This window comes from Mauremys reevesii, linkage group 20 (genome assembly GCF_016161935.1).
Source record: "Mauremys reevesii isolate NIE-2019 linkage group 20, ASM1616193v1, whole genome shotgun sequence".
Lineage (NCBI taxonomy): Eukaryota > Metazoa > Chordata > Testudines > Geoemydidae > Mauremys > Mauremys reevesii.
Genome location: NC_052642.1, coordinates 21608006 through 21635745, shown reverse-complemented (window position 1 = coordinate 21635745; position 27740 = coordinate 21608006). Strand labels below are relative to the sequence as shown.

The 27740-nt window shown below is 45.7% G+C and overlaps 1 protein-coding gene across 5 annotated transcripts in view; it reads left to right on the top strand.

Moving 5' to 3' along the window:
• Window positions 1–27740, top strand: part of PIGL (phosphatidylinositol glycan anchor biosynthesis class L) — a 77413-nt gene that overhangs the window by 39081 nt on the left and 10592 nt on the right. For 3 of the 5 annotated variants that reach the window (XR_005590174.1, XM_039508253.1, XM_039508252.1), the window contains exons 3-5: window positions 12949–13039; window positions 21219–21286; window positions 25022–25128. Coding sequence is in view for 4 of the 5 variants with exons in the window: in XM_039508253.1 (XP_039364187.1) it covers window positions 12949–13039; window positions 21219–21286; window positions 25022–25128 (266 nt within the window). In the remaining variant the exon portion in view is untranslated. The remainder of the gene's footprint in view (window positions 1–12948; window positions 13040–21218; window positions 21287–25021; window positions 25129–27740) is intronic. The other 2 variants (XM_039508251.1, XM_039508254.1) reach the window with 1 other exon arrangement.

The window sequence follows — 27740 nt, the reverse complement described above, 5'->3', positions numbered from 1 at the left end:
GGGTTGCTTATATGAGTAAGGACTTCTCGTGTCAGCTGCAGGATCAGTCCGTTACTGGGATAGGGATTTCATCTCTTTGTATATGCAAGTGACTCTGGAGCACTGGTAAAATGTGTGACCGGCTAGAGAGATCTCAGCACCCTGTTTTTAGCTCTTCATGTATATTATGATTTTAACAAAGAACATTCCCCTTTGAGACAGCAGATCAAATGGATTCCTGGCTCTGCGTGGCTTAGGGGCTGGCACTCTTGGATGGAGTCAGTATAGGGCAGGAATGCTAAAATATTGTCAACTTGAGGGCAGTGTTTGGCAACTTGCCAGTGCCCTGCAAGGGCTACATCTGATTTCCATGTAAATGTTGACCTCAAATATAAATGCCTGTGACCAGAATGTTTTCTGGTGCTTTTTTTCCCCCTAGATAAATCAAAATTGCTGATGGCTAGATTTGGTCATCAACTGGTCAACTTAGTCCAGCAATCTCAGGCTGTGTGTTTATTAAGACATGATGGGTAGGGCCCTACCAAATTCACGGTCCATTTTGGTCAATTTCACAGTCATAGGATTTTAAAAATCGTACATTTCATTATTTCAAATATTTAAATCTGAAATTTCACGGTGTTTTAACTGTAGAGGTCCTGCCCCAGCTCTGAAGGAAACAGCACAGAAGTGAGGGTGGCATGGTATGGCATTGCAACCCTAACTTCTGGGCTGCTGCTGGTGAGGTACTGCTTTCAGAGCCAACAGCCACCGCTCTCCAGCTGCACAGCTCTGAAGGCAGCTCAGAAGTAAGGGTGGCAATACTGCAACCCCCCTACAGTAACCTTGTGACCCCCCCACAACCCTCTTTTGGGTTGGGACCCCCAGTTTGAGAAACGCTGGTCTCCCTGTGAAATCTGTATAGTTAGGGTAAAAATACATAAAAGACCCGATTTCTCGGGAGAGACCAGATTTCACGATCCATGACACATTTTTCATGGCCATGAATTTGGTAGGGCCCTAATGATGGGCCATCTTTGAGCCAGGAGTGGCTGTGCTTTAGGACCTCTTCAGTTAGAGTCCAATCCTGACCGTCAGTGGTTTACAAAACTCCCCTTGACCTGAATGGTGCAGGATCAGACCACTGATGGCTGCCTGTATAACACAGGGTATTTATTATTCAGAGAGTAGACAAGACCAGTATTAAGATCATGATGAAATGCTTGCTGAATTTGCTTGGCACATGTGGGATGCTGTATTTCAGTCATTCCCGTCAGCAGGATTTTACTGGCTGCAAGGAGAGACTTCCTGTTCCTTCCCCTGCAGTTTGTCCCCCTTCTCATGTGGCATATTGAGCACATTATGATGCAGGGCAGGATCCTGTTCAGGAACCTTGTGTGCCAACCTGGTAGTAAAAAGCCAGTTGGAACACACTGGGTTCCTGTTCCACCTGACAAGGTACCCCACCTGCTCTGTGTGGTGCCTGAAACCTGCCTGGTATGCTGAAACTAGAAAAGGCTGTTTCAAGAGGAAGTGGTGCCAGGATTCCAAATTCAGTTTCCACAGTGGGTTAACTCACTCGGCCCCTCTGCCACCAAAACCATTTTGTTTTCATTTTTTAAGGCTTTTACTGGACCAGGTTGAGGAAGGTAAGAGCAGTGTATATACCTGATGTCTGCTCAGCTGGGTCTAGGTTTTGGGTTCCCTGCCCAGCTGTGCCCTATATTATTCTTTTGCTTTTGATATATAACAGTGCTTAGATTGCGAGCTCTGTGGGGCAGGGACCACCTTTTTGTTCTTTTTGTACAGCACCAAGCGCAATGGGTTCCTGGGTGTTATAATACAAATAAGAATAGTAATAATAATAATAATGACTGATTATGTACACTGTTCTTGGATGGATACAGAGCCGCTCAGCTGTGTCTCATAGACCCAATAATGCTAGTAATGAGTCTTCTCCTTTAGCTCAAATGGTAGGATAGGGCCTGTGCTTTTGAAGTCTCATGATCTGAGTTCTGTCCCTACTGGTTTTGGGTAATTGAGAGTGGTTATGGGTAAGCAGCAAAGTGACCATTATGGCATTTGGCAGCCTGAACTTGTTAAAATCAGTTGTTGATTAGGTTCATCCACCTTTTCTTGGTTTAGGATCAACTCTGCATGCTCTGAACCAAAGGGTCATGTGGGAATGTATTTTTCATTTGTTTCTTGGGCAATAGGGCAAAATACACCCTAGGATAGGAACCCACACAGGGCTCTATGAACCCCTGAGTTCTGTATCAAGTACTTCAGTGGCACTTGGGATCTTGTATTATTCTCCTGTATTGGAAGCAGCTCTCACCTCTAGTGTATGTGTAATTAAATAATGGCCACATGCCCTGAGACGTGTGGTTTAGATACTTGCTCTGTAAAACAAATAGATGAAGACATATGCTCACCTACTATAGTTCAAATGTGCTGAACACATCTGAGTAGTACTTTCTATCAGTAACTAATATACTGTTACAGGCGGAATCGCATAGGGTGTTGCATGCGCACTACATTTAATGCCAGATGTGTCAATGGGGATTAAGGGTATTACAATAAATAGGAACAGTCTTACTAATGATTAGAGCAGAGTGAGAGGTGATGGAACAGATGGTTGAAATCCCTTTAGTTTTATGATAGACGTTTAGGAAGCAGCAAGATAATGTGGCAGACCTATTACACTTAACATCTCAAATGTCATTTCGGCCCTAGGAAGGTATTGAACTGGGGTGCTGTGTTGTATGTTCCTTTCCCAGCAATGTTGCTTTAAGGTGCTAAACAGCTAAGAACATAAGAACGGCCGTACCGGGTCAGACCAAAGATCCATCTAGCCCAGGATCTGTCTACCGACAGTGGCCAATGCCAGGTGCCCCAGAGGGAGTGAACCTAACAGGCAATGATCAAGTGATCTCTCCCCTGCCATCCATCTCCATCCTCTGACAAACAGAGGTTAGTATTTAAAGTCATTTCTCTTATTAGAAGTCTGCAGGTGAGATCGTTGAATGATGCTAATGGATCTGGTATTAGTCAATGACATCAGGCATTTTGGAGAGTGACCACTACTGTACTTTCCCAACAAACACACAAACCAAGACAGGGCTGACAATCATTAGTGTTTTGTTTTCCTGGTATTAGCAGTGCTTATTATATGGAGGGGGAGCCATAATGATGTTCTTTGCTTTATACCTTTCAGAGAGGTGAACCATAGAAAATGTCCAGCTTCTTACAGGCCATGCTATCATCTACTGGCTAAAGCACATTCCAGCAGGCTGGAGGAGGAAGGCTTTTCCTAATTCAGCACGGCAGCATTAAACCTCATGGGGCCAAAAACCGGTTTTGCTAAGTCTTGTTTCCAGTTGGTGTTTTCAGTGAACTTTGGGAGTCAACCGAGCCAACGCTTGGTCGAATGTTGTCTGTGGTGGCCCCAGCAGATTCTCCCAACTGTGAGCTTTTGTAAAACGAAAGTGAAGCTTCCAGCCCTTCAGCATACAGCCTGCAGCAGGGCTGTCTTCCTGTGTGTGCAGTTGTGTCGGAAACCACAGGCTAAACTGAGCCCTGCTGTCAAAGGTGCCATCGGAGTCTTGGGGCCAAATTCAGTGATGATGTATGTGGTAGTGTAAGCTGGCCAGAAAATGGCTGTACGTGGTAAAGTAGCGTAACTGGCCCTGATGTGGCATTCAGTGGGTGAGCAAAATGATTGTTAGTATATTTGGAAGCAGGAAGTGTAATGGGGAGGGGAAGTAACTGACGAGGGTATAAGATAAAGTGTGGGAATCTGCTTTATTTTTCAATTTATTACATTATTTTTCAGTAACTGTACTTGGTTGTCCTGTTACTGCTGTCCCTAGCAGAAGTGGCCACCTTGGTTCCTTGTGTGGCTTGTCTCATTGTGCAGCTCACGTAAACGATCCATGGCAGATTTTGATGATGGCAGGTCAGACTGAATTAAACAAGCCCCTCCCTTTCTCTGGCAGCTGAATTCCAAATCAGTGCATGACAAAGAAGTACTTGGCCCTCCATTAGTTATGCAATAACTTAATCAGTAATGCCTCCCAGATTACTACTATGTTGTTCTATCCAGGGTTTTAGACTGCTCAACACAACAGTACTGTATATAAGCACCTCCCACTTGCATATTAAGCAGCATGACTAACATCTGTTACTTGTCTGATCTCTCATTATTGTCCCGGGGACAGAAGCATGTGCAGTGGATTGTTCTTGTTTTGGATTTTTTAAAATAATGTAACAAACCCTCATGTACACACACAGACACGTTGCTATATGTTTATATTAGAGGTGCTTGTTCAAAGAAATGCACCTGGCACTTGAAATGCAAGGTGGTGAAGTTTGGGATGGTCCTAAATTCCTGTCTTCATTCTAGCGCTTTAGGCCGTCTTATGGATATGCTGGGCACAGGCCATGGAGCACCTTGAAGAGAAGGACTGAGACTTGACCTTGATTTGTTATTCTATGGGATGCCAGTGTAGGAAGCGCAGGACAGATCTGGTATGCTCATTATAGCCATGTGGCTGAGGAGATGTGCTTTTCAGATCTAGTTATAATACTACTTCCATAAGGCCTTTCCAAGTACATTATAGAGGTGCATACATCTTATTATTCCCATTTTACAGATATGGAAAGTGGGGGCATGAAGCATTGTGACTAAAACCAGTGACTGAGTCAGGAATAGAATCCAGTTCTTCTGACACTGTCCCCTGCTCTAACTGCTAGACCAACCTGCCTCCTCTCCCTCTACAGGCTTGTCTACACTTAAAACGTTACTGTGGCACAGCTGCACCGCTGTAGTGCTTCAGTGTAGACACTACCTATGCCGATGGGAGGGATTGGGGTAGGTATTCCACCTCCCTGAGAGGCAGTAGCTAGGTAAACAGAAGAATTCTTCCATTGACCTAGCACTGTCTACATGGGGACTTAGGTTGGCTTAACTGCATCACTTGGGGTTTGGGATTTTTCACACCTGAGTGACATAGTTATGATGATCTAATTTTCTAGTGTAGACAAGGCCTAATTTTTATTCTATTACTTTTCCAAGATAGCTTTTACAACCTTGATCTCTGTACATTTCTACTCTTGCCAGCCAACACCATTTTTTTTTCTGTTTAAAGGCAATGAATATGAACTTGTTCCTACAGAGCTTTGTGCTGTAATTTATCAACAGGGCTCAGAGGCACAGACGTCAAATAAATACCAGATTTCAAATTATGATAAGCAATTGTCTCATCTCCGTGAATAGACATTCAACTCTGCTGAGAAATCATCAATAATTCATTTAAAAAAATTAGACAAGTACAGGGACGCTTGGAGAACTTACTGCGTGACAAATGATCCTGTGTTTTCTAGCAACCTTGTTAAATTTAAACTACAGCCCACTCTTGTTTCTCAAACAGAAACTTATGATCATGCCCAAGACAAAAGTTTATTACTTAAAGAGCCTAGATCACCATCGGCTTTTAGTAAATTTATGGTTGGTACATGGAATACTGACTGACACAGCTGCAATGAGATTTTACATAGACCAGTGCACAAGAACACAGAGCTTACATGGACTTTAGATGAAGTTGTAAGAACTGGTATCAGTGAATAATGTCTAGATACACTTATCCTCTCCCTTCACACATGAGCATTACCCAACATACCCACATTATTCAGGTTGGTACTGACCTATGTAGTATGCACCAAGGCTTGAAAAATTCACCATTGAATGTAACCCCTTAGGTCCAGATCATAGACCTTAGAGAGGGAAGAGAATTATTATGGCTGATCTGGTCTCGTCTCCTTCCTTTGTGAGATTGTTCTCTCCAGGATTTTTAGTGGTCTGCCCTGGTTTATTTCAAACTGTTTCAAGCATTGGGGTTTCCACCCCTGCCCTTGGGAGCTTATTCCCCTGCTGGCCCAAATCCTGAAGCCCTTACTCAATTCTTAGAAATATCTACCTGGAAGTCGCTTGGAATAAAGATTTCAGGATTGGCCTCTCAGTAGGTTGCTTGTCATTGGATAGTCATTGCCAACCCCCTGTTTTATTCCTTATGGTCAGTGTGCCATGGGTTTTGGCTTGAATTCTGTCAGTAATTTCCCAAGGCCTTCTCAGACATTTGTGTTTTTCCATGTTCATCCCAGCCAGGTGCTAAGCGATAGGTGTCAACCTTTCCAGCAGCTGTGCAGCACCTGTTCTTCAGTGTAATGTGACATTGGATATGTTGGATTTGCAGTCCCTGGGTGGCCTTCCTTCTTTTTACTTGACTCAGAGATGTGCATGCACCCTAGCTATGGTATTTCCTCCCTGTCTGTAATTGTCAGTAGTGGGATGTGATATTCATAAGTACCTGTTAACAAAGCTCTGTCTGAGACTCTAGGGCTAATCTGTCTCCATTCATCTCAGTATAATCTAGAAAAAAATTTTACATTTCACTCTTCAGAGGCTGACATGATCATTCCTGTTAACTCAGACTTTCTAATAAATTGACTAAAGGTCGCTCGCTGATTGCCTCTGGTCATCACACAGCCTCTTCACTAATTGTGTGCTAGCGTCATTTTATTTTGTGGGATCCTTTGCTTTCTGGTCCAGATTCAATCACCCAGATGTTCAGAAATTCCTTTATCTTAACTTTCTACAAAGGGCGTGCTTTATTCAAACAAACACACTGCAGTCATTGTTCTCAGCTGGGAACTACTGAACAGCAGTTCACCTGTTTCCTATGTAGTCTACCATTAATCTACAACCTCTGTGCTGATTTAATGTTACATCATTCTTTGAGGGGAAAAGAAATCCATGCAAAAGTTGTTTCCTGGTCACTAGCCTTGCATTGATTAGGGTCATGCTGGAGGACAAAGAGCCAGTAAGGAAGTTAGACTCAATGGACAAATCCTTTCATTTTTAGCCTTTTGGAGTTCAGTGGAATGAAAAATCAGATTACCCAGAGTATCTGGAAGGTTTTGCTCTGGTGTTTGATATGTTTGGTGGGGGGAGGAGAGTAGTTATTCCAGGAACCCCATTCCCACCCCACCCCACTTTCCTGTCACTACCTGTAAAGGCCCCACAAGGCTGAGAAGGCTTCCTAACAGACCCTCATCCATACTGCTCTCTTCAGGCAGCCTGTCATCCAGTAGGAGGCACTAGAACAGTGTCCCAGAGGCCTGGGCGTTGCCTGTTCTCAGCAATCTTAGGGAGTGACAGACCCAAGGGTATTGTAAACACAAGTGTACCATATGGGACAGCCATTTGCCCTTTATTAAGTCACATGGACTTCACCCAAACTGGCTGTTTAGTTCAACTTAATCTTTGACGCGATCATAGGACTCTGGCTCGTGATCAGAGCAAATTCCATAGAAAACTCTGAAAAAAGATGCACATACAGTGCATTGGGTGCAGCTCTGTTAGAAGCTGAACATAAGAAAGCTGGTCAGGAAGCGAACAGGATGTCATAGAAGAAAGGTAGAGCTGGGCCATGTGTAGTAGGTGAAGCTTTTAAAGTTTCCATCAGGGACACAAAGGAGTCTCTCCAACATGGCTGCTCTTCTCAAATCTGCCTTAAATGTGAAGTTTGTTAAAATATAAAAGTTATCTTACAAAAACTAACCCCTCTGGCAGGGCCAGTGCTGCTGGCTTCATGCTCAAGGTTAGTGACACACTGAGCTAGAGGTCAGATGGTCCAAGCCCTGAGGCAGCAGTAAACAAGGGACAACATCCAGCAGACAGAGCAAGCAAGAGAAGGGAGACACACAACCAAGGTGTAGCGTACAATGCTTCCATTCTCATTTCTTCCATAGAGATCTGTTTAATTTCGTTTGTTATGAAGATGCAGCTGTGCACAGGTGTACGGGTCGAGCTCGCTGGGCAAAGTCTAACCAAAACAAAGGAGTTGCCTTTTGATTTAATTTCCTTATGTGGTTTGCGGTGGCCCACTGGTGGCTCTCAAATCCCCTGGATGCTGCAGCCAAGTCTAAATACTGTGTGGTCCACCTCTCCATTGCTCTGCACCACTGCAGTGCGGGGGAAGAACAGGGGTAATAGCTGCAAGGATGTAATTATTCCATGGAGAGGACAAATACAAGGGGGCTAGGTAGGGTTTTCTGAATCCCCCTGAGTTGGCCTGACTGCTCCTGCTAAGGTAGGAAGCAGAGTTAGGCCAACATTGGGTGCATTTGAACATCCTACCCTCTGGGTACATCTGTGCTGCAAAACAGCCCCTACGGCAGCGAGTCTCAGAGCCCAAACCAGCTGCCTCAGGCTCACACACATAGGAGTGTAGACATTCCCGCTCAGGCGGAAGCACAGGCTCTGAGACCAACCCCCCTCACCAGGTTTCAGAACCTGGGGTCCATCCCGAGCAGTAACATAACATCTACACTGTTTTAGCCCCGTAGCATGAGCCCAAGTCAGTTGACCCAGGCTGTGAGAGACTCTGCCATGGATGGTTGGGTTTTTTTGCAGTGTAGACATACCCTCACTCTCCAGTGCTCTCAGTCCAGCACTAAATACACTTGACAGAGCAGCAGCAAAACCCTGATTCACTGAACATGTTATAAAAACTGGAACAAGCTTAATTCTGGGGCAAAACCTTCCTATTGCATGATCAAAGCCTTGCCCCATCGTGGCCGGCTGTTCATGCCCTCAGTCACTGAGGCTCCCGAGCTATGAACAATCCTTTGCATTCAGTGTCTGCGATTTGGAATGCCTGTAAATGTCACTGCTTGGCCAGAAGCCTTGGGTTGAAATCAGGCTGCCTGACTGAACCCTTCCTACACCCCCACCCCTACAGCGATTTGATCCAGGAACCCTTTCCAACAGCGATTTATATCTTGAGCCATCCCGGTGGTTGGCAGCACCAACAAGGAGCTCTCTGGGGCAAAGGACAGAGAAGGTGTGGGAAGGGGGTGTCTCCTGGGACAGGCTCCAGTCCGCTCCAGGGAATGTGCTAATTTTCACTCCATTACAGCCCTTTATCTCAGCCTTGTGACCTTGAGCTGAGAGACATTATCAGCTACAGCCAGAAAGCTAGAGTTAACCTTTTAAATGCCAAATGGCTCTGATCATCAGCCCTGAAGTTATTAAGAAACAATCAGATATAACCCGTTTTTATTGTTCAAAAGGTCACTGTGCTTCAGATTTGGCTAAGGTTGACTTTTAAGGTATTAATAAGAATATGTTTACATGTATATTAAATAGAATGGTAATCTGGTCTAGTGGTTTAAGCAGAGTCCATGGTTATTTGTATTGTGGCAGTGCCAAGAATTTACATATGCTGGGTGCTGTTCAAACACTTAGCAAAAGACAGTTCCTGCGGCTGGGCGACTAGATACCCGGGTGATGATTTTGGGTTCTGGTCCCAGCTCTGCTACTGGCTTCTCTTTGTGGGTTTGGATGTGTTACTTAATGTCTGTGTCACACAATGATCACTCTGTATCTGACCTCTCAGTCCTCATCCTCAAAGGAAACCTGCACAACACTTTCAAAAGACGAGCCTGGGAGCTTCAATTCATCACTCTGCCAGACATTAAAAATCCTGGATTGAACTGGATTTATGATGTATTACAGTGGTTCTGAACCTTTCCAGATTACTGTCCCCCTTTCAGGAGTCTGATTTGTCTTGCGTACCCCAAGTTTAAAAACTCCCTCATTTAAAAACTATTTGCTTACAGAATCAGACATAAAAATACAAAAAGTGTCACAGAACACTGTTACTGAAAAATTGCTGACTTTCTCATTTTTACCATATAATTATAAAATAAACTGATTGGAGCATAAATATTGTACTTACATTTTGGTGTATAAAGCAGTGTAAACAAGTCATTGTATGAAATTTTAGTTTGCACGGACTTTGCTAGTGCTTTATATGTAGCCTGTCATAAAACTAGGCAAATATCTAGCTGAGTTGCTGTACTCTCTGGAAGACCTCTGCATACCCCCAGGAGTACCTGTACCCCTGGTTGAGAACAACTGGCTTATTACACAGTCTGTTACCCACTAACCCCCTCTTTTTGTCCTGTGACTGCAGAGGTGTTAATGGGAACTCAGCCTTGAATGGTCCCTTACAATATGTGCTAACTACTGATGCTAAACAATTCCTTGGCTGGGAGTACCTTTCCCAGACCTGAAGAAGAGCTCTGCCTGGCTCCAAAGCTTATCTCTTGCCAATAGAAAAGTTGGTCCACATTATCGTCTGTGTCAGTTTCTCTGTCTTCAAAATGAGGCTAATACTAGTTTGCGGTGTTGTGAGGATGAATTAGTTACACACACTCATGCACACGCAGTTTGTATCAGCTTTGCTCTCTTTGCTGCTGGCAGGTGATATGATGCAGGAAAAAATTCCTCTTAGTTGCAGGGCATGAATGGCCCACTTCATGTGGCCTTGATAAATGGAGAGAAGCATAGCCGCTTGCAAAATGTGCTCACTTTAATCAGTTCAGCATGCACAAGGTTAATTTCCCCATGCCTTCAGATGGTTTGTTTTCAGAGATTCTGAACCATTGCCTCCAGCTGTTGATTTTCATTGAACTAGGGTGACCTTTTTCTGTCCAAACTAGTTAAAACCTGCTCCATTGCCCAGAGCCTCTTCAGAGAAAGCTCAGTAAAACCAAACACTGCTGCTGGGATACTAACATCCTTTTAAACATTGTCATTTCCAGTTGCCATGTTTCCTTCCTGACTTCTCGCGGGTTGGAGCTCATCTGGTGTTTTCACAGGACACTTTTCTCTGTCTCCACTTTCCTAGGTCAGTTTTTAGAGAACTGCCATTACAAAGTCAGATGAATGAAGAAGGAACAAACTGCTGTGGGCACCAAAAAATCCCACTGAGCCTAATGCACAACTTGAATATTAGTATACTAAGCATGGTGCATCCTCAAATGCACCATTCAAGCTACTGAAACAATACAAGACTTAGTCTTAGATCTTGTTCAGTGCACATGCTGCTTGAGATAATCTAGTTAACCTTTTAAGCCATGCTCTATTTTGATCCAAGCAACGTCTTGTGACTTGGTGGGCCCTGTAGTAGGACATCTGCCTAGAACACATCACCGGACATCGGCAATACCAGGAGGGATGAGCTGGAGTGCCGATGAGAAGCGCAGTTGGGAAAGTAACTGAAATACTTCCCTGATGGATTGTATTTTCTAACTGATAACCTACCCTAAATTCTCAATTACTGAGCGGCTATCTTCACTCATTGATAGATTTCCTTTCCACAAAGCTCTGTATAACTTTTCATGAGTGATGTACCCGAATATTTGGATGCTAATATCAAAACTGTATTGTTAAATTTATTCACCTACATTTGGGTTCTTGCTGATTATGTACTCTATGTATCTTATGACTTTTAAAACAAACTTTGTATTTTTGGATACTCTATGCACTATACCCAGATGTACAGACACTCTTTTCTTAACCTGTGTATTCTATCATTTAGCTTTAATAAACATTTTAAATCAGTGAGCTCATTTCTATATCAAGGACAAGACTCTAAAGTGTCTGATTTTATGCAGATTAGATTGAAGCCTTCAGGCTTCTGGCAACCCCCACAACCCATTAAGTCTAGGCTTCACCCCTGTGATGAAACTTGAGTACCTCATGTACTGGGGGAATTGGAAAAAAAATTCCACTGTTGCTAAGACCAATGCAGCTCCAAGGAGGGTAGCAAGAATGAGAACGCTCGTATAGAAAAGGCTACCCATGCTGCTGGTACTTTTAACTCCGTATGATTTAAATTAGCTCTGAACAGGGCTAGACAGCACAATAGTGCAAATGCTGGCAGCCCATCTGTAGGGCTCCCCTTCTTGCCACTGCCCGTGTTAGCAGAGGTGGGAAACTTTTGCCAAAAATCCCGTAGTGTAGACACAGTCTAAGAGCTTGACCTTGGAAATGCGCTGAGCTATGTGCTGAGGAGACACTTTTCCGTTGCTCTGATGCAGATGTTATCATCCCTGTCGTCCTGGGAACCAGCAAAGAGACAAGTGTACTGGGAAATGGGACTTCTATGCTCAGCAGCAAACAGCTGGGACCATTCTGAATCCAAACCATTGTGTCAGTGCAAAAAGGTTATGCATTCTCTTGGCTGCTAAGCTGCCTCAAGGCAATAATCAAACTGTTACCAGACAGGAAGAAAGAAAGAAGGGTTCAACAGATCCTCGTGGGTCTTCAGCAGCCTTAGGGGATATTATTGCTAATGATAAATTATTATATGTATTATTAAAGTAGTGAACACCAACAGTGTGCTTGACACCTGGCAGTGCATAGTGACTGGAGATCATATTCTGCTCAGTTACATCACTGTAAATATGGAATAATTCTGTTGACTTTAGTGGAGTGACTTCTGGATTTATGGCAGTGTTATTGAGACCAGTGTTTGGCCCATGATCTCTGCCCCAAGGAGCTCACAACCTAAAATACACGGATGAAATAGTTAGACACAGAGCAGATGCAAAGCACACTAAGATAATGGGGTCAGAGCAGAATTTGATCCATTACTTTTAATATGTAATTCATCAGTAGATTTTATGGGAAAGGCTTTCTGGGTAAATTGTGTTTTAAGGAAGTATTTGAATAAAGAGAGGATGGATGTTTCCTTTCTGTGCAGAGGGTAAGAACTCTGATGGAATGGAGCAGAAAGCAGGAATCATTGAACAAATAGATGTTGATCAAAGAAAATTGGTGGTGGTGGTGGTGGTAAATCTAATTTAAAAGCAATAACAAGTTAAAATCTTAACAAAATGGGGAAAATATTGACTGAACTGCTGTGCTTCCCTTCCAGCCCTACCAACATACATGTTACTCGTTAGACCTTGGAGAACTTGCAGTGCTTAGTTTGGATGGTTTTCTGTGGTTGATAAAATTATCTTGCTTCCAATCTCGGAGAAGCAAGATCTGTCCTTCAGCATATTATGGATACAGCGGGGAGCCATGAAGTGACTGATTGTGTTTTTCATTTCCAGGGACCTTCCAGATGATCCAGCTGTTGAATGGGACACACATCTCCTCTCTACCTTTGTGCTAGAGCACATAGAAACCAACCACATCAACCTGGTAATGTGCAACTTTCTACAGCAAAGGGATTTTGCCCAAAACATTCCATGCTATCACTACTCCAGATTCTTTGCTCCCTTTTTAAAAGGTTTATTTTTCGTAGAGTTTTGCTTAGAATTTTACTATTGGAGGCTCCTTGGGCCAGGTGGGGAGGGGAAAGGAGATGGTGTCTACCCTGTTTTGAATCGGGTACATTACAATCTTTACCCATTGTTGTAATTCAGCCCTACAAGGCACCTTTATGTGGTCATTTTACTAACCTTCTCTAAGATGTCACCAGCCTTCACTGAAATTCATTGTCAAACAAACTCAAAAACTCAGGGCAAAGCTCCTCTGAAACTGGTAAGTTTCACTATAAATGAGCACCAAGTTCACTAATTGTAGGGAGCCTGCAGTGCAGCCCAAAATTAGGCTTGCTTCTTGTGATTTCAAGTTCATGTGTGAGCATTTGTGCAGCTTTGTGTCTACTCCTCTGGAGATTCCAGAAACTCTCCCAAGACTCTTTTATAGGTAAAACAAAATCAGACTAACCCTCTTCCAAATACTTTAACACCTACAAAAAAGACCAGAACAAATACAACAGCCTTATTAAATAAAATGGGAAGGATGACACTGTAGATTAATGGATGGATCTTTCACCTCCAGAGACCTGGGCTCAATTCCTGACAGTTACACAAGTGAAATGAGCTTGGAGGGGTCTTACCCTAGTCCAGGGGTGGGCAAACTTTTTGGCCCGAGGGCCACACTGGGGTTTCAAAACGGTATGGAGGGCCGGGTAGGGAAAGCTGTGCCTCCCTAAACAGCCTGGCCCCTGCCCCCTATCCGCCTCCTCCCACTTCCCGCCCCCTGACTTCCCCCCTCAGAGCCCCCAACCCATCCAACCCCTCCCCCGCTCCTTGTCCCCTAACCGCCCCCTCCCAGGTCCCCCGTCCCTAACCGCCCCCACCCCCTATCAAATCCCCCCTGCTCCCAGTCCCCTGACTGCTCTGACCCCTATCCACATCCCCGCCCCTTAACAGGCCTCCCGGGACCCCACGCCTATCCAGCCCCCCTGTTCCCCGTCCCCTGACCCCTATCCACACCCCCACCCCCTGACAGGCCCCCTGGGGCTCCCACGCTTATCCACCCCTCCATCCCCTGACCACCCCCCAGAACCTCCACCCCATCCAACCACCCCCTGCTCCCTGTCCCCTGACTGCCCCCCAGGACCCCAGCCCCCTTACCATGCTGCTCAGAGCAGCATGTTTGGTAGCCGCGCCACCTGAACGGAGCCAGACACGCTGCCGCGCTGCTCGGCAGGAGTGCGCAGCGCTGCCACCCAGAGCACTGCCAACGCAGCAGCATGGCTCCGGGGGAGGGGGGACAGCCGGGGAGGAGCTCAAGGGCCGGGCAGGACGGTCCAGCTCGCAGGCCGTAGTTTGCCCACGTCTGCCCTAGTCACTAGTGGATGTTTGTTTACATAAAACCACAGTTTGTCACAGCTGGTATTCTTCATCTGTGAAAAACTCAGGATTGTGCGAGGGTCAGGGTTTGAGATACATTGGCAGAGTTGTGTGTTGGGACCCAGGACTGGAATCCCAGGGGGATTGCTGGTCAGGACTCAAGTGCATTGGATGGTTTGTGTGGGAGCCCAGGACTGAAACAGTAGGGTTTCTACAGAACAGGATTAAAGCACTATGTAGTGAGGAAACATGCACAAAACCCCTCTCTACTAAGCCTGGCTGTAGTCTGGCATGGTAGTCCCTGTGGTGGGGCGGGTGCCCCACACAGTCAGGAGCAGGGTTAAGGCAGCCTTGGAGAGGCTGTGCAGCATCCAGCCAATCAGGAAAGAGTTTATTGAGAGAGGAGAGAAGGAGAAGGCTTGCTGGTGCAGCCCATATATAAAGGGCTTCTCAGCAGAGTAAGAGGCAGTCTCTCCCTGGAGGGAAAGGACTGTCATAGAATCATAGAATATCAGGGTTGGAAGGGACCTCAGGAGGTATCTAGTCCAACCCCCTGCTCCAAGCAGGACCAATCCCCAACTAAATCATCCCAGCCAGGGCTTCGTCAAGCCTGACCTTAAAAACCTCTAAGGAAGGAGATTCCACCACCTCCCTAGGTAACCCATTCCAGTGCTTCACCACCCTCCTAGTGAAATAGTGTTTCCTAATATCCAACCTAAACCTTCCCCACTGCAATTTGAGACCATTACTCCTTGTTCTGGGGGGAGACAGCAGGCTGGGGCACAGCCGGAAGGCTGGGTCCCAAAGAGGACACAGCGATCTGGGAGCGACGTGGGTCCAGATGGTGGAGATGGTGGAGGAAGTGGAAGCAACAGCGAGTAGGACACTGCTAGTAAAAGGCACTCTGATGGTCCAAGAGAGCTAATTCCCAGCATGACCAGCAAGAGGCGCCGTGGCGGTGGGTCGGCACTGTTACAGGCCCTCGTGTTTCTTTAGCACCGAACTCACAAAATATTAAAAACAAACCCCACGGCAATACACAAGACAACAAAGGAAAGCAGATACTGTGAATCAGAGTCACTCTGAGTCTTGTAACATAGGAACTGAAAGCTTTTTAACAAGAGACAGCTCATGCTTCTGTATTGATTCTGAGGCTAATTAGCCATGAAATTCATTGGTGTGCACAGGGAAGTCAGATGCAGTCATTCAGTGTATTTCGGCCCTGTGAATAGTCATGAGTTTTAATATGATCTGAAAGTCCTTAACACAAGAGGACTTGCATTGCATGTTCTTGACTCTCTTGGGCAGCAGGGCAAACCCTTCTAAGTCCCAGTAGAAATCCTGAATCCACTAAAACTTCTCCTGAATAATGAGAAAGGGTTGGAGCTCTGTCTCAGAGGAAATTAAATGCAAGCTTTGTGTGGTGCAGAGGGCATAGAAGGCTTAAGCCTTGCAATTATATAGCGTGAGTTGAAAAATCACGTGCATTGTTTTCAGAGCATGAAACATGAACATCACAAGTGCCCTTCATGCTGTGCTGCTAGCATGGCATGTAGCCTTGTGAATGATGAAAGCAATGGACCCTGACTGTCTAGATCCATGGCTTTTGGGACTCACTGCATCCCTCTATCTGGACATGTTCAAACAGTTCACTGAACTGCTCTGAGCTTGGTCTGTGTAAATGGAGATGTGTTTCCCAGACAAATGAGTCTTTGTCACTGCCACAGAGGGCCACCTTGAAAACTTGCCAGGAGCCAGTGGCATCAGATTTGCATATAGATTTACATAATTTTAAGCCTCCAGAATAAATGCCCATGGCCCAGATAGTCGCTGGTTCTTGTAACTTCCCTAAATCAGGAGTAGGAATAGAGTTTCCCAACAGTGAAAACGAGCAGTTGATTCGTTTACTTGAGCACCTACAACTTGAGTGTCTTCTACTTTGTAAAACGCTGTGGTGTTGGCTAAAGGTAGCCCTTGTCCACACTTGGAGGGGCCCTGCTGTCCAGAGACTAGGGCCCTGGCCTTGATGGGCAAAAAGCGTTGGGTGTTTCAGTCACATTGTCTTGGCTGACTTACCTTAGCATGACTGAAAAGCCTGGTTGAGTTACAGGCTAACATGGCTTCACACATGTTAAGCTAACTCAGTTGACTTAACATGACTAAAAACCATACACCCTTTTTGCCCATTAAGACAGGCATCAGACTTTACCCCAGCTCTTCTCCATCATCATTGCATAGAGAACAATATCTCGTATTTACAGAACTCCTGTGTCATTTGGCCATGGGGAGACATGCTAGAGTTCCAGCATGTCTGAAAGGAGGGATTGTGGGAGAGAGAGTCACACCATGTTCTGTGTATTTCTGTGCTATTACATAGTTACTCATTTCCTCAATTGCCCTGGAAGTCAGTGAGTAACTCAATCTCTTTGAGAGCTACAGGGACACGTGTCATCCTAGCTCAACGTTAAATAGTGGAGACACAGAAATTAAAGGTTGGTGAACTCAAAGCCAAAACTAATTTATAAACTTTGGAAATGATTTCCTGCCTGCTGGATTTCTGAGTAAAAGCCAGTACTGCAGGAGAATCAGCCAAAGCCAGCCTGTCTCGATCTGGATTAGAAAGTACCTAGTGTGTGTACCACACGTTACATGGTATTGCTTGGGCCTCAGACAACCTCTAGATGATGCAATGCCTGCTAGTCAGGGTCTCAGGGAATAGTGTTATCGGAGGCTTGGTGGGGAGGTAGCATTCAGATTGTGTTGGGGCAGAGCTAGAGCTGGGTTTCAAAGGTACCAGAATCTTATGAGTTGCTCTTCACTTGGGACTGGTGGAAATCTCTCAACTTCAACTGCTCCGGAAAGATTCCCATCATCTTGGGCCACATCCAAACCAGCCAGGCCCCTTCTGGTTTTGGGATTCAACTTGGAATCCAAACTCTGGATGTTGGGTTCAGATCTGGGGTTTTGAATCAGAATCCCCCAGCTCCTGAAATTCAAGAGACTCAAATTTGATATTCTAGTGTAGAAAGGACTTTATATGGCTTTGCAGGCCACTGGAAACATAATGCAGCATGCAGTTTGCTGTACAAGAATGCACCTCTTGCAAGAATCTCTGCCATCCCTGCTTTCTCCCACCTTTCTTTGTGCTGTAGTTTTATCAGGTGTGTTTGAGGCAGGCGAGAGAATGAAAGGTCCTGTGGGCTTTCCTAAAGAGCTGGCACTCACTCAGACATCTGCAGCTCCAGTCCAGCCAGCGCTGCGACGCAGACTGTGGTTTGATTTTTGCCCAATAGCCCATTATATTAAATTATAGCTTCTCTTGTTTAACAGGATGTGGGAGGGGGCCAAAGTGCTTTCCAAATCCACCTGGATGTCTTCCAAAAACCTGCCCCACAAAGGGCCAAAGAGGTGACAGCCTGGGGTGTAATTTCTAATGACCTTTCCAGGCCCGTAAAAATTATATGTGGAGGAAATGGGTATATAAAAGCAGGTTGCTCCTACAGTGTTTTCTTGCATGGCCCACTTCCTAGGAAAGAACCGAGAATCTGCTCCACAGAAAGGAAAGTATCTATCCCGTCGGTCTCCTTGAGCAGAGGTGAGCTGCATTTTAAATATTAGACGGTGCCAGCAACAGTCAGGAGACCCACAACTTTTAATGTTTTTCTTCTCCAGTGTGCATGATTTGCAGAGGAAGCTCAGACTCTAGAGCTCTTAACTCTTCTGCTGGTAATTGAGCAGATTTCCTCTGTGCTCCCCGCCCCCTCTGGAAGGGATTTCTGGTTCCTTATTTATGTTGGCTGCATTGCTGGCTTCCACCAGTGAAAGTTCCATCTCCTAGATACTAAAGTCATCCAGAAAAAGAAAACACATCAGCACCAACAGCAACGGCTCCCTTTTCAGAGAAGACGTGAAGAAGGAAACCCCCAAAGATTCCACCGAATAAATAATTTCCATGTCAAGAATATTTCCTATCCCAGCCTCTTGATCACAGAAATAGTCAAGCCTGTGTTCCAGCCCAGGCAGAATCAAGATGTGCAGGTTGTCCTATCCTATCCAGATTGTTTGCTCTCATCATCAGCACGTTTGGGTTATGTTTTTAAACCAAACGTGCACTGTGTGGAATGAGCAAAAGTTTCTCTGTGAAAGTTATCTCCAGCATGTGAGAGACAAACTGGGAAGTCAGATTATAAAATAAATTCCCAGGGGCCAGGAGAATGCATTTAAATGTGATTGCTGCATGCTTTCAGAATATTAGCAATAATTAATACACCAACCAGACTATATGAAATCAGTGGCCTGTATGATAGACCCTAAACAGTACATACTAGACATGTCAGTCACAGCTGCATGTCAGCAGTGAATGAAGTGATACCTGTGAATACAGGGCCAACATTTCAAAGGTAATCACCTAAATTATGCAGGTAATATGTACACCCATATGTGTTTCTCCTACAAGACAGGTCACTGGATGAATACAAAGGATAATTGCACACACAGCTGCATGCTTGTAGGCACAGTAGATTCACATGCAAATACCTTGGGCATGAGTTAAGCAACATCATTTGAAAATCAGTCCCATACAGTCTGTCTAGCCCATTCAGATACTATCCCAATTTAAGCTATTTGTTATTGTAATTATGTACGATAGACAGAGATTCTTATCTCGCCCCCATCCCCCCAGTATCTGAGCACCTTCCAGTAGCTATGTGTGCACTGCACAGCTTTTAATTAAATAGCCTAAGTGAGGTGACTAACGGTTGTCATGGGTGGTTTATTCTCTCAACCTCTCCACAGAGGAAGATGCGTGGGGCAGTGAAGTATGTTTTGTTTTGGTAGGTTTTTTTAAAGTACAAGCTGCTCTGTGTGTCTGTAAATATGTCCTGTCTTAGGGCCAGATTCTCCCACTCTTACTAATGTAAGGTAGCACCTTGCTACTCCGATTAAAATCATTGGGACTAATTGTGACATAAGAAATGTACGACTCAGTGTAAAGGTGAATTTAGACTGTTAGTTCTTTGGGGCAAGGACAGGGCCTGATCTCTGGTGTATAGAGCTCCATGTGAATTCATTGCACTGTCTGATGTTTTACAGTAACTCTGCCAGCTCCCTGCCTTAGGGCCTGATCATGTGACGTACTGTGGGAGCTGAAATCTGAGAGGATCAGATAATAGCCTCTCAAAAAGATACCAAAGTACAGAGAAAGGGGCAGCACTGCGTTATGCAAATTGACTTGGTGTGAAAGAGATATCAAGGAAACAACTCTTAATGTCTGGTAAAAACCAGTGGGGCGCCCACCAAACATATTTTAAAGAGTCAAATAATGATCCAGTTAATTCTTCTGCTGGGTAGCCAAACTCATTGCACCAAATTACAGCTGCTGAGCAAAATGAAAAGTGTAACTGGGGACTCTCAGAGGGTGGAGAGTATTTACAAAAGGCTTGTCCACTGCCTGTGTTTTCTGGATCTGTCTTAGGGTCTGTCTTCACTACCAACGGTAAAGTGCTGCCGCGGTAGCACTTTAATGTGGCTGTGTTGTTGCAGCACCAGCACTGGAAAAGTAGCTCACGAGGGGAGTAGCTTGCAGCATCACGAGGGGAGTAGCTACCAGCGCTGGGAGCCCCCAGCGCCGGTGCACTGTCTACACTGCCACTTTACAGCGCTGAAATGTGCACTGCTCAGGGGGGTGTTTTTTCACATCTCTGAGCGAGAAAGTGTAGTCTGTCTTCAACTGTTGTTCACAAAGCACCTTCTGTGTTTGAAAGGGATGCCTTGGCTGCTCTTCCTGTTGGGTGGGTGGAGCAGCGGGTTGCAAAGCAGGTGGGGAGACTGTTTGATCTTCCCTCAACCTTTTACCCAGTGCTTTGGGCGTTGCCTGTGAAACTGATTTGGAGAAAGGAACAGTTGTGAGTAAGCAAGGCAGTGCCATTTCCTCCCAGTACTGAAGGGACAGAACAGGCTGGGCAAGAAAGGAGACACTAGGGAGGTGTTGATTTCTTTGCAGCCCACAGCCCACACTACCTTTGAATAATGAAATAAAACCTTTCCTGGTGCAGACAAATACTAATCTATTGTTCCAGCCTGACCAAGAGCCTGCCTTAGTCAAACCCAGGACACTGTTAGCTGGTTGGTTAAAATAACGTATTCCAGTAACAGGCTGTTTTTTCACAGTCTGATCCTGAAGTGCATTCCCATTACAGGCAAAAAAGTGATTTATGGAGCCTGCTGTTCCTGCCTGCATGATAATGTCATGATCTAGGGCCTAGCAAAGCACAGTCTTGCCCTGTAGTTCACATGCACCCCAGTAATCTGTCAACTCCAGGAGAAAGTGGCTTTTATAGTAGATTCTCCTGGATCCAGTAACCAGTTTATAAGAGAGAACTTCTTCAGAGTAACTGTGAGGTCTGATTATTATTAGTAACATGCGTATCCTGATTCTCAGGAAGTGACGCTTCTCATCTTTCTATCTAGGCTTTTATCCTTCTCTCAGCACCAGGGTGTCTGAATTATTATTATTTTATTGTGTGTATTATTTGTATTACTGTAGCACCTCAGAGCCCTAGTCACGGACCAGGATTCCATTGTGCTCGTTGCTTTACAAACACAGGACTCACTGAAGACTTCTGGCCGGGACAATGCTGAGTTACACAAATGCCCAACCCCCTAGAATTTAGTTGCAACCTTTTACTGCACACTCTGCTCCTCCGCTAAATAACTGTGTTCTGTGGGTTTTTTTGCAGCTGATAACCTTTGATGCGGGAGGAGTGAGCGGCCACGCTAACCACATCGCCCTTTACACAGCTCTAAGGTACAATGTGCCGTACAGTCCATTGCACGCCTTGCCAAAATGCTATTTGAAACCGAGTGCATGTGGTGCCTGTGCAAGTAAAATATTCATACTAGAGCCAAGGACTGCATGGACTCCACCGATTCACCTCAATCCCGAAGTGCAGCACCCTCTGCTATTCCAGTTGTGGGAACTGCCCAAAACTCTGCCAATGCACTTGTGACCTGTGCACCCCATCTGTTCTATTCCTGTGCTCTCCCTGTATTTCTCCACTCATGCCCCTCATTGTGGGCTTACAAGCCCCCACTCTGCTGATCCTGTTCTGGGCCCCTTTGTAGCTACACTTTCTGACTCCTAGCTTTGTGCTATGAATGCACTTTCACCAAAATGTAATGCACAACTCACGTCCCTTGTGCACTGATGTTTGAATGTTTGAATGGAAGAGACTCTGGCCCCTGAACTCCATTCCCTGCCGTCTAGCAGGCCTGCATCTCTTTAACATGAGCGGGGAAGCTGTGTTACTCTCTATCCACAAAAACAAGGAGGAGTCCGGTGGCACCTTAAAGACTAACAGATGTATTTGGGCATAAGCTTTTGTGGGTAAAAAGAAGTGTGTTTGTTACCCTCAAAAGCTTATGCCCAAATAAATCTGTTAGTCTTTAAGGTGCCACCAGACTCCTGGTTGTTTTTGTTCTCTTTAATATGTGTCACTCTCTGCTCTCATTCATTTAATCCAGCAGCTCCACAGCTACTGAGGGGTTAAGTTTTATTTTTAGTGGCTGCTGCTTCTTTCATTTTTTGTGGGGGTGGGGGGAGCCTGTCTCACAGAGGAACTAGAGCATGACCACATCACTCCTGGGTTCTGTGCCCTGATAGAGTTCTCACACATACAGCTTTCGGACAGAGCTGCAGAGCATGTGCGGTGACCTTTCACACGCACTGATGTTCCTGCCTGCCGCTGCCCCCCATATGATTGTATGGGGAAAAATGCAGCAAAGAGATCACATTAACCCTCTTCCCTCCCTGTCTCCGTGCCAGCTAGTACCATGTATGGTACTTTCATTGGACTAACACAGTTAGTCTTTCAAACTGTGTCTTGCAGGGTCCCCCAGACACTCGTGTAGATGGAAAAGGTAAATTGGGGTGCTATTCCAATTAATGAAATGATTTTGCACCCCGTTGGACCCTGTCACTTCTGCCTCATGCCCTCCAAAGGCAGGGGTGGAGTGGGCTGCATGACCAGCCCCAGGATTCTCTCATATACCAGTCTCCCGACATACAGCTTTTGTGGCTGGTCCAGTTGCTGCTATTTCATATGTGTCCAAGCCCCAGATTTGTGGCTAGCTATACAATTTCAGGGCTTGTGGGGAGGATTTGTTTTTCTGCAAGAAATAAAAAGCTTACATTAGCATTTTGCTTGAAATCTTCCCGTGGGGATTTTGAATGCAGCCCCAAACCAACAGAAAAGAAACTTTTTTTTTACAAAATTCTTTTCACATAAGAATGAAGTGATGGACACAGTCCCTGTAATGGGCCCCACCCCATCATCTTCCAGTGCCAGTGCTTTGTGATTCTTTGGAAGGAAGTCCTGGGAGAGTCCTCTCTCCTCCCCAGCATGCTTAAAGCTCCCCTGTCCCAGGAACCCGCAGCCCTCTGGCCAAGAGGGGCTGGATGTTCATCATGTCTCCGTCAGAAGAGGTGGCTCCAGAAACATACCATGGTTCCTCCCGTTTGCAAAGCTACATGCCCTAATGGCCCAGTGATTAAGCCACCTGCCTTATCCAAGTTTTTGCCTTTTAAACGTGTAAGTATACAAGAGTCTGCTACTGAGAAGTGTTAGTTTGACAGTGCTGGAGGCTGAAATCCTTCCACAGAACAGGCCTGGTATGGACAGCAGCAGTGTAAGTTATCCCATCCTGCCCCCTGCACCAGCCTTTAAAGGATGTGAGGTTGAAGTTTCATCACCCATTCAGTCTGGGGAGACTGCCAAGAACACAGCCTGTTGTAGGGGCAGGGGTGACATCTGTGGCTGATGAGACTCACCAGACTCATTTTACACCCATCAAATGGCACTGATTGGCTTAGTTTTATAGCATGGTTTCTCAAACTGTGTTCTGTGGCTAACTGGTGGCCACAGAGCACTTGTTGGTGGAGCTGGCTAATCACGTAACAATGGTTACTCCTGAGAGACAGCAGTGGACAGGAAAGACAAAATGAAGAACAAAAGGAGAGAATGTGACTATTTTATTACACTGAAGCCAGCTAACAATACATCTATGCTGTCCTCATACACCACCTCCTCCTCATAAGCTACTGCCACAGTCGCCACAAGGATGCTTTGGGAGCGGAAATGGGAGGTGGCTCCATCCCATCATGAACAAGAGGGGAGGTGACCATGAGACAAGCCTCTTTTAACATGAAGTTATTTAGCTTGTAAGCAGTTCATGGCATGGACTGTCTACTACTCTGTTGTACAGTGCCTAGCACAATGGGTTCTCGGTTGGCCCCTACACACTACGAGGATAAACATGATTACTGATGAGGTGCATGTGAGGGACAAGTTTGAGAACCTGTGCTTCAGAAGTCGATGATTAGAAGCACTTTTGTTTTATAAAGATGGGGTTTTACACTGATGTAATGGATGGCATCAAGGTGATTTTGGTTTGCATGAGTCACAGGGCATTTCCATTTTAAGCAGACCCTTCTGCCTAGCGAATGTGTGTTTTGTTGGCTTAAGATAAAATGGAACGTTCAGTACTGGGGTTTGCACACCCACTTCCTCCAGTGAAATCCATCTCTTCCCATTTAGAATATGAAAGAACAATCCCTTCGCTGCTAAGACCAGAACAAACTGAGTGGAAAATAGGAGCTGCTATATTTAACCACTGTGCATTATGTTGTTATAGCAACTGCATCCATAAAACTTATATCAATGATGACACACAGAAAGCTACATCAAGGTATCATTAGTTGAGCAATTCTTGTCAATTCCATTCGGAAAAACGATCTAACTCCTCCAGTTTGTGTCCAAATGGCTGTAAACTCAGCGGTGGGTTCTGAATGAAGCCCTGTGGAGATGGTATTTGGGAGCTTAGTGTTTTATCATTTATGAGCTGATAATGATGCTGTTTGAGTGTCATTGATGCTTTGTTGTGGTTAAGTGCCCTTGCTTGGATCTTTCATGTGCTGTGTATGGCTGCCATGGGAGAGCTGATTTGTATTTGGGACGTGTACAAAAGAAAAGGGCATTTCCTGTCCCGTGTACATTGTACTGGGACATGTTCAGGTATGGGGTTTCATTAAATGCCAATTGCAAATAGGTAAAGAAAATGGCCAGTATCCAGCCAAATCCTGCAGACCTTACTCTGACAAAACTCCCTTTGAGGCTGAAGACTGCAGAATTTCCTTATGACATACAAATTCCAGCTCATGCTTAGAGACACAATGTGCAAATAGCAGGTTCCTCTTCAGATGATTAGATGGATGATGGTATGTGGCACCCACTGCTCCCTCTGTCTTGGACATCTTCCCACACAAATGGAGAGCTTGGGCCTGATTCTGATCTTACACCAGTTTTACACAACTGTGCCCCATTAATTTCTCCTGATTTACCCCATGTAAGTGAAAACACAATGTAGCCCTGTGTTTTCCCATGTCACCCTCCTCCCCTTTCCTGGACGCCTCTTCACTCCATCCTGGAGAAGGATTTCCTGGGATGATTCATTTTGAGTGATTTAGTATCTGTCTGTGTTCTAGCTCTGAGAGTCCGAAGGAGGAATGGCTGAGGCCTGAACGTTTTCCTTCTGGTGCCAGGAGCTCATGTTGCAGTCCCTCCTTTCAGAGTCAAGGTTGTTCTGTATTGTGTATGTTCCAGTGTTTTTTCTAGCCTAGTTTTACTAATTCCAAGGGATGGGGAGAATCAAGGAGGTTAGCGACAGGAGTGCCATCTAAGGTCCATGCAGCCCATCTCCATGGAGCCCGGGTAAAATGGTCTCCCACTATATGTTTTTCTAGTGCTCTGTCCAGCCTGGTGTTTGCGGTCTCAAATGATTGGGCTTTCACCACTTTCCTTGGAGAGCAGGGGCGGCTCCAGGCCCCAGCACGTCAAGCGCGTGCTTGGGGCGGCATGCTGCGGGAGGCACTCTGCCGGTCGCTGGGAGGGCGGCAGGCAGGGTGCCTTCGGCGGCATGCCTGCGGAGGGTCTGCTGGTCCCGCGGCTCCGGTGGACCTCCCGCAGGCGAGCCTGCAGAGGGTCCGCTGGTCCCGAGGTCCACTGGAGCCGCGGGGCCAGCGACCGGCAGAGCACCCCCCCCGGCATGCCGCCGTGCTTGGGGCGGCAAAATGTCTAGAGTCGCCCCTGTTGGAGAGTCATCCCACAGCTATAATACATCATCCCGATTGCCAGCTTATAAATTCCTGTTCTGAATCTCGCCTCTTTCCTTCTGCTTCCAGCCCCTTCCTCATTCTTTATTGTGCCGAGGTTGTTCTGATGCCTCCCCCATGAGCTGAGAGCCACAAAAATAAACTGAGCAGAAGGCACCAAATTTGTTAGTACTCAGCAAAGCTGTTTCCTTGGTAACAGTGACCATGCTTAAACAAAAATAATAGATCCCTCTGGGAATGGCCTCCCCCAGATCATTAAGATTTTAGCAGTTTGTTCATGTAGCTGATTGAAGCTGTAACCTTTCCACACTCCACCCCCGCACAGTGCGGAGGCGAAGGCAATGTGAGCAATGAAGCAGCTCCGTCATTTGTGAACTGGAAGATCCCTGGGTCACCCCTTCTCCAGATTACATGGAATTGGCGAGGCCCCATCCTTTGTTGCTGAAATATGAATGAGTGTCGATTGTATGAATGTTTTAACCTGTGCTTTGCCTGCACAGTGCGGTTCAGGGTGCAGGGGAAATGCAGCTGGCCAGGCCAGTTAGGGTGGGGGAGGTATTTCAGATTGTAAACATTCAACATCTGGCAAATCTCTCGCTGTATGTAACATCCCTGGGACTCCTAGGAGATTGGCTGCTCTTCCTGCTCCACATCTATTTCATCAGATTAATTGGGCAGATTAGGGGACAGGAACCTAAATGGAGGCCACAGCTGTGCCTTGCATTCCCTGCTATGCTCCTGCAAACTGTATTTCCTCATCCACATCCGAAGAAGTGGGCTGTAGCTCACGAAAGCTCATGCTAAAATAAATTTGTTAGTCTCTAAGGTGCCACAAGTACTCCTGTTCTTTTTGCGGATACAGACTAACACGGCTGCTACTCTGAAACCTGTATTTCCTCAGTATGCCTTAGCAGATAGCCCACTGAATACAGTGCAGAGTTTTATCTTCCCCACAGTGGGACCTTCTTAGAGTGAAGTCATGGATTTCATGGAACAATTTCTCTCTGAGCAGTGTCACCAACACAGCAATCTACCCACTGGGACTTTGACTATGCTTCCCTTTCAGTGGAGATTCCCTGTGAGCCAAACCCTGAAATCCTCACTCACTTTTTACTCACTCCTTATTGACTTTAGTGGAAGTTGCATGTGCTTAGGGCCGCTCATACAGTTCACTGGGAGGAGTATTGACAGAATGAAAATAAGGACCTCAGGATTTGACCCAATGGAAACTTTGCTTAAACAATGAGGTCCTAATCTTGCAAATTGCTCAGCACCTATGATGTGCTAAGGGCCCTCAGTTCCCATTGATTTTAAGGGGAGCTGAGGCTGCAGGAATCTTTTAATGCAGAGAGATTTCTTGGGTTCCCTGCAGGATTTCAGAGACTCTTTGAATCCTTTGCTGCAGGGATCCTGCTTTTCCTCCTCCCTCCCCCAGAAGGAGATATGGAAGGTGCCTGTCTTGGGACTTGCCAGGAGCATAACAAAGAAGCACAGCCAGGGACCCCCTGTCACTTGTAAATGGCTATAAATCGGGTTGGGGCGTTTTGGTGTTCAGTGGATGAGTTTCAACTGCTTCCGCCTGTGGTTGCTCTCACTGCAGCATCACTTCAAAATAATAATAATAATAAAAGTCTCTCAGGAAACAACCCATGGAAAAAGCTCCCGAAGGAGCCCATTTGTATCTTTCCTTGTCATGACCTCATGCCAGACTCTTACATTTCACCCAAACCACAGCACGTCCAGTCTGTAAAACAACATTCCCCAAATGGCAACAGCAAAGAGCTGCAACCTCTCCCCTACTTGGAAGTGTTCCCTGGAGAGAGCTGCAGGAGGGGCGTGGGAGGGAGCTAGAAGATTGATTTGCGGGAGGAATATTTGTTAGTATATAGGGGCTTGAGTGGGAGGTAGAGCTTTGCCTCATTCGCTCTCTCGCTTTCTCTGCAAGCACAGTTCATTCCCATCTATAGTCCTAAGAGGCATGAATGGATGAGCCTGTTGATTTCTCTGCAGCATTACAACCATGTGTACCTTACAGTAACATTGCTCTGTACCTTGCCCAGCCAGTGATAGAGTGTTGGCTCAGGATGGAGGT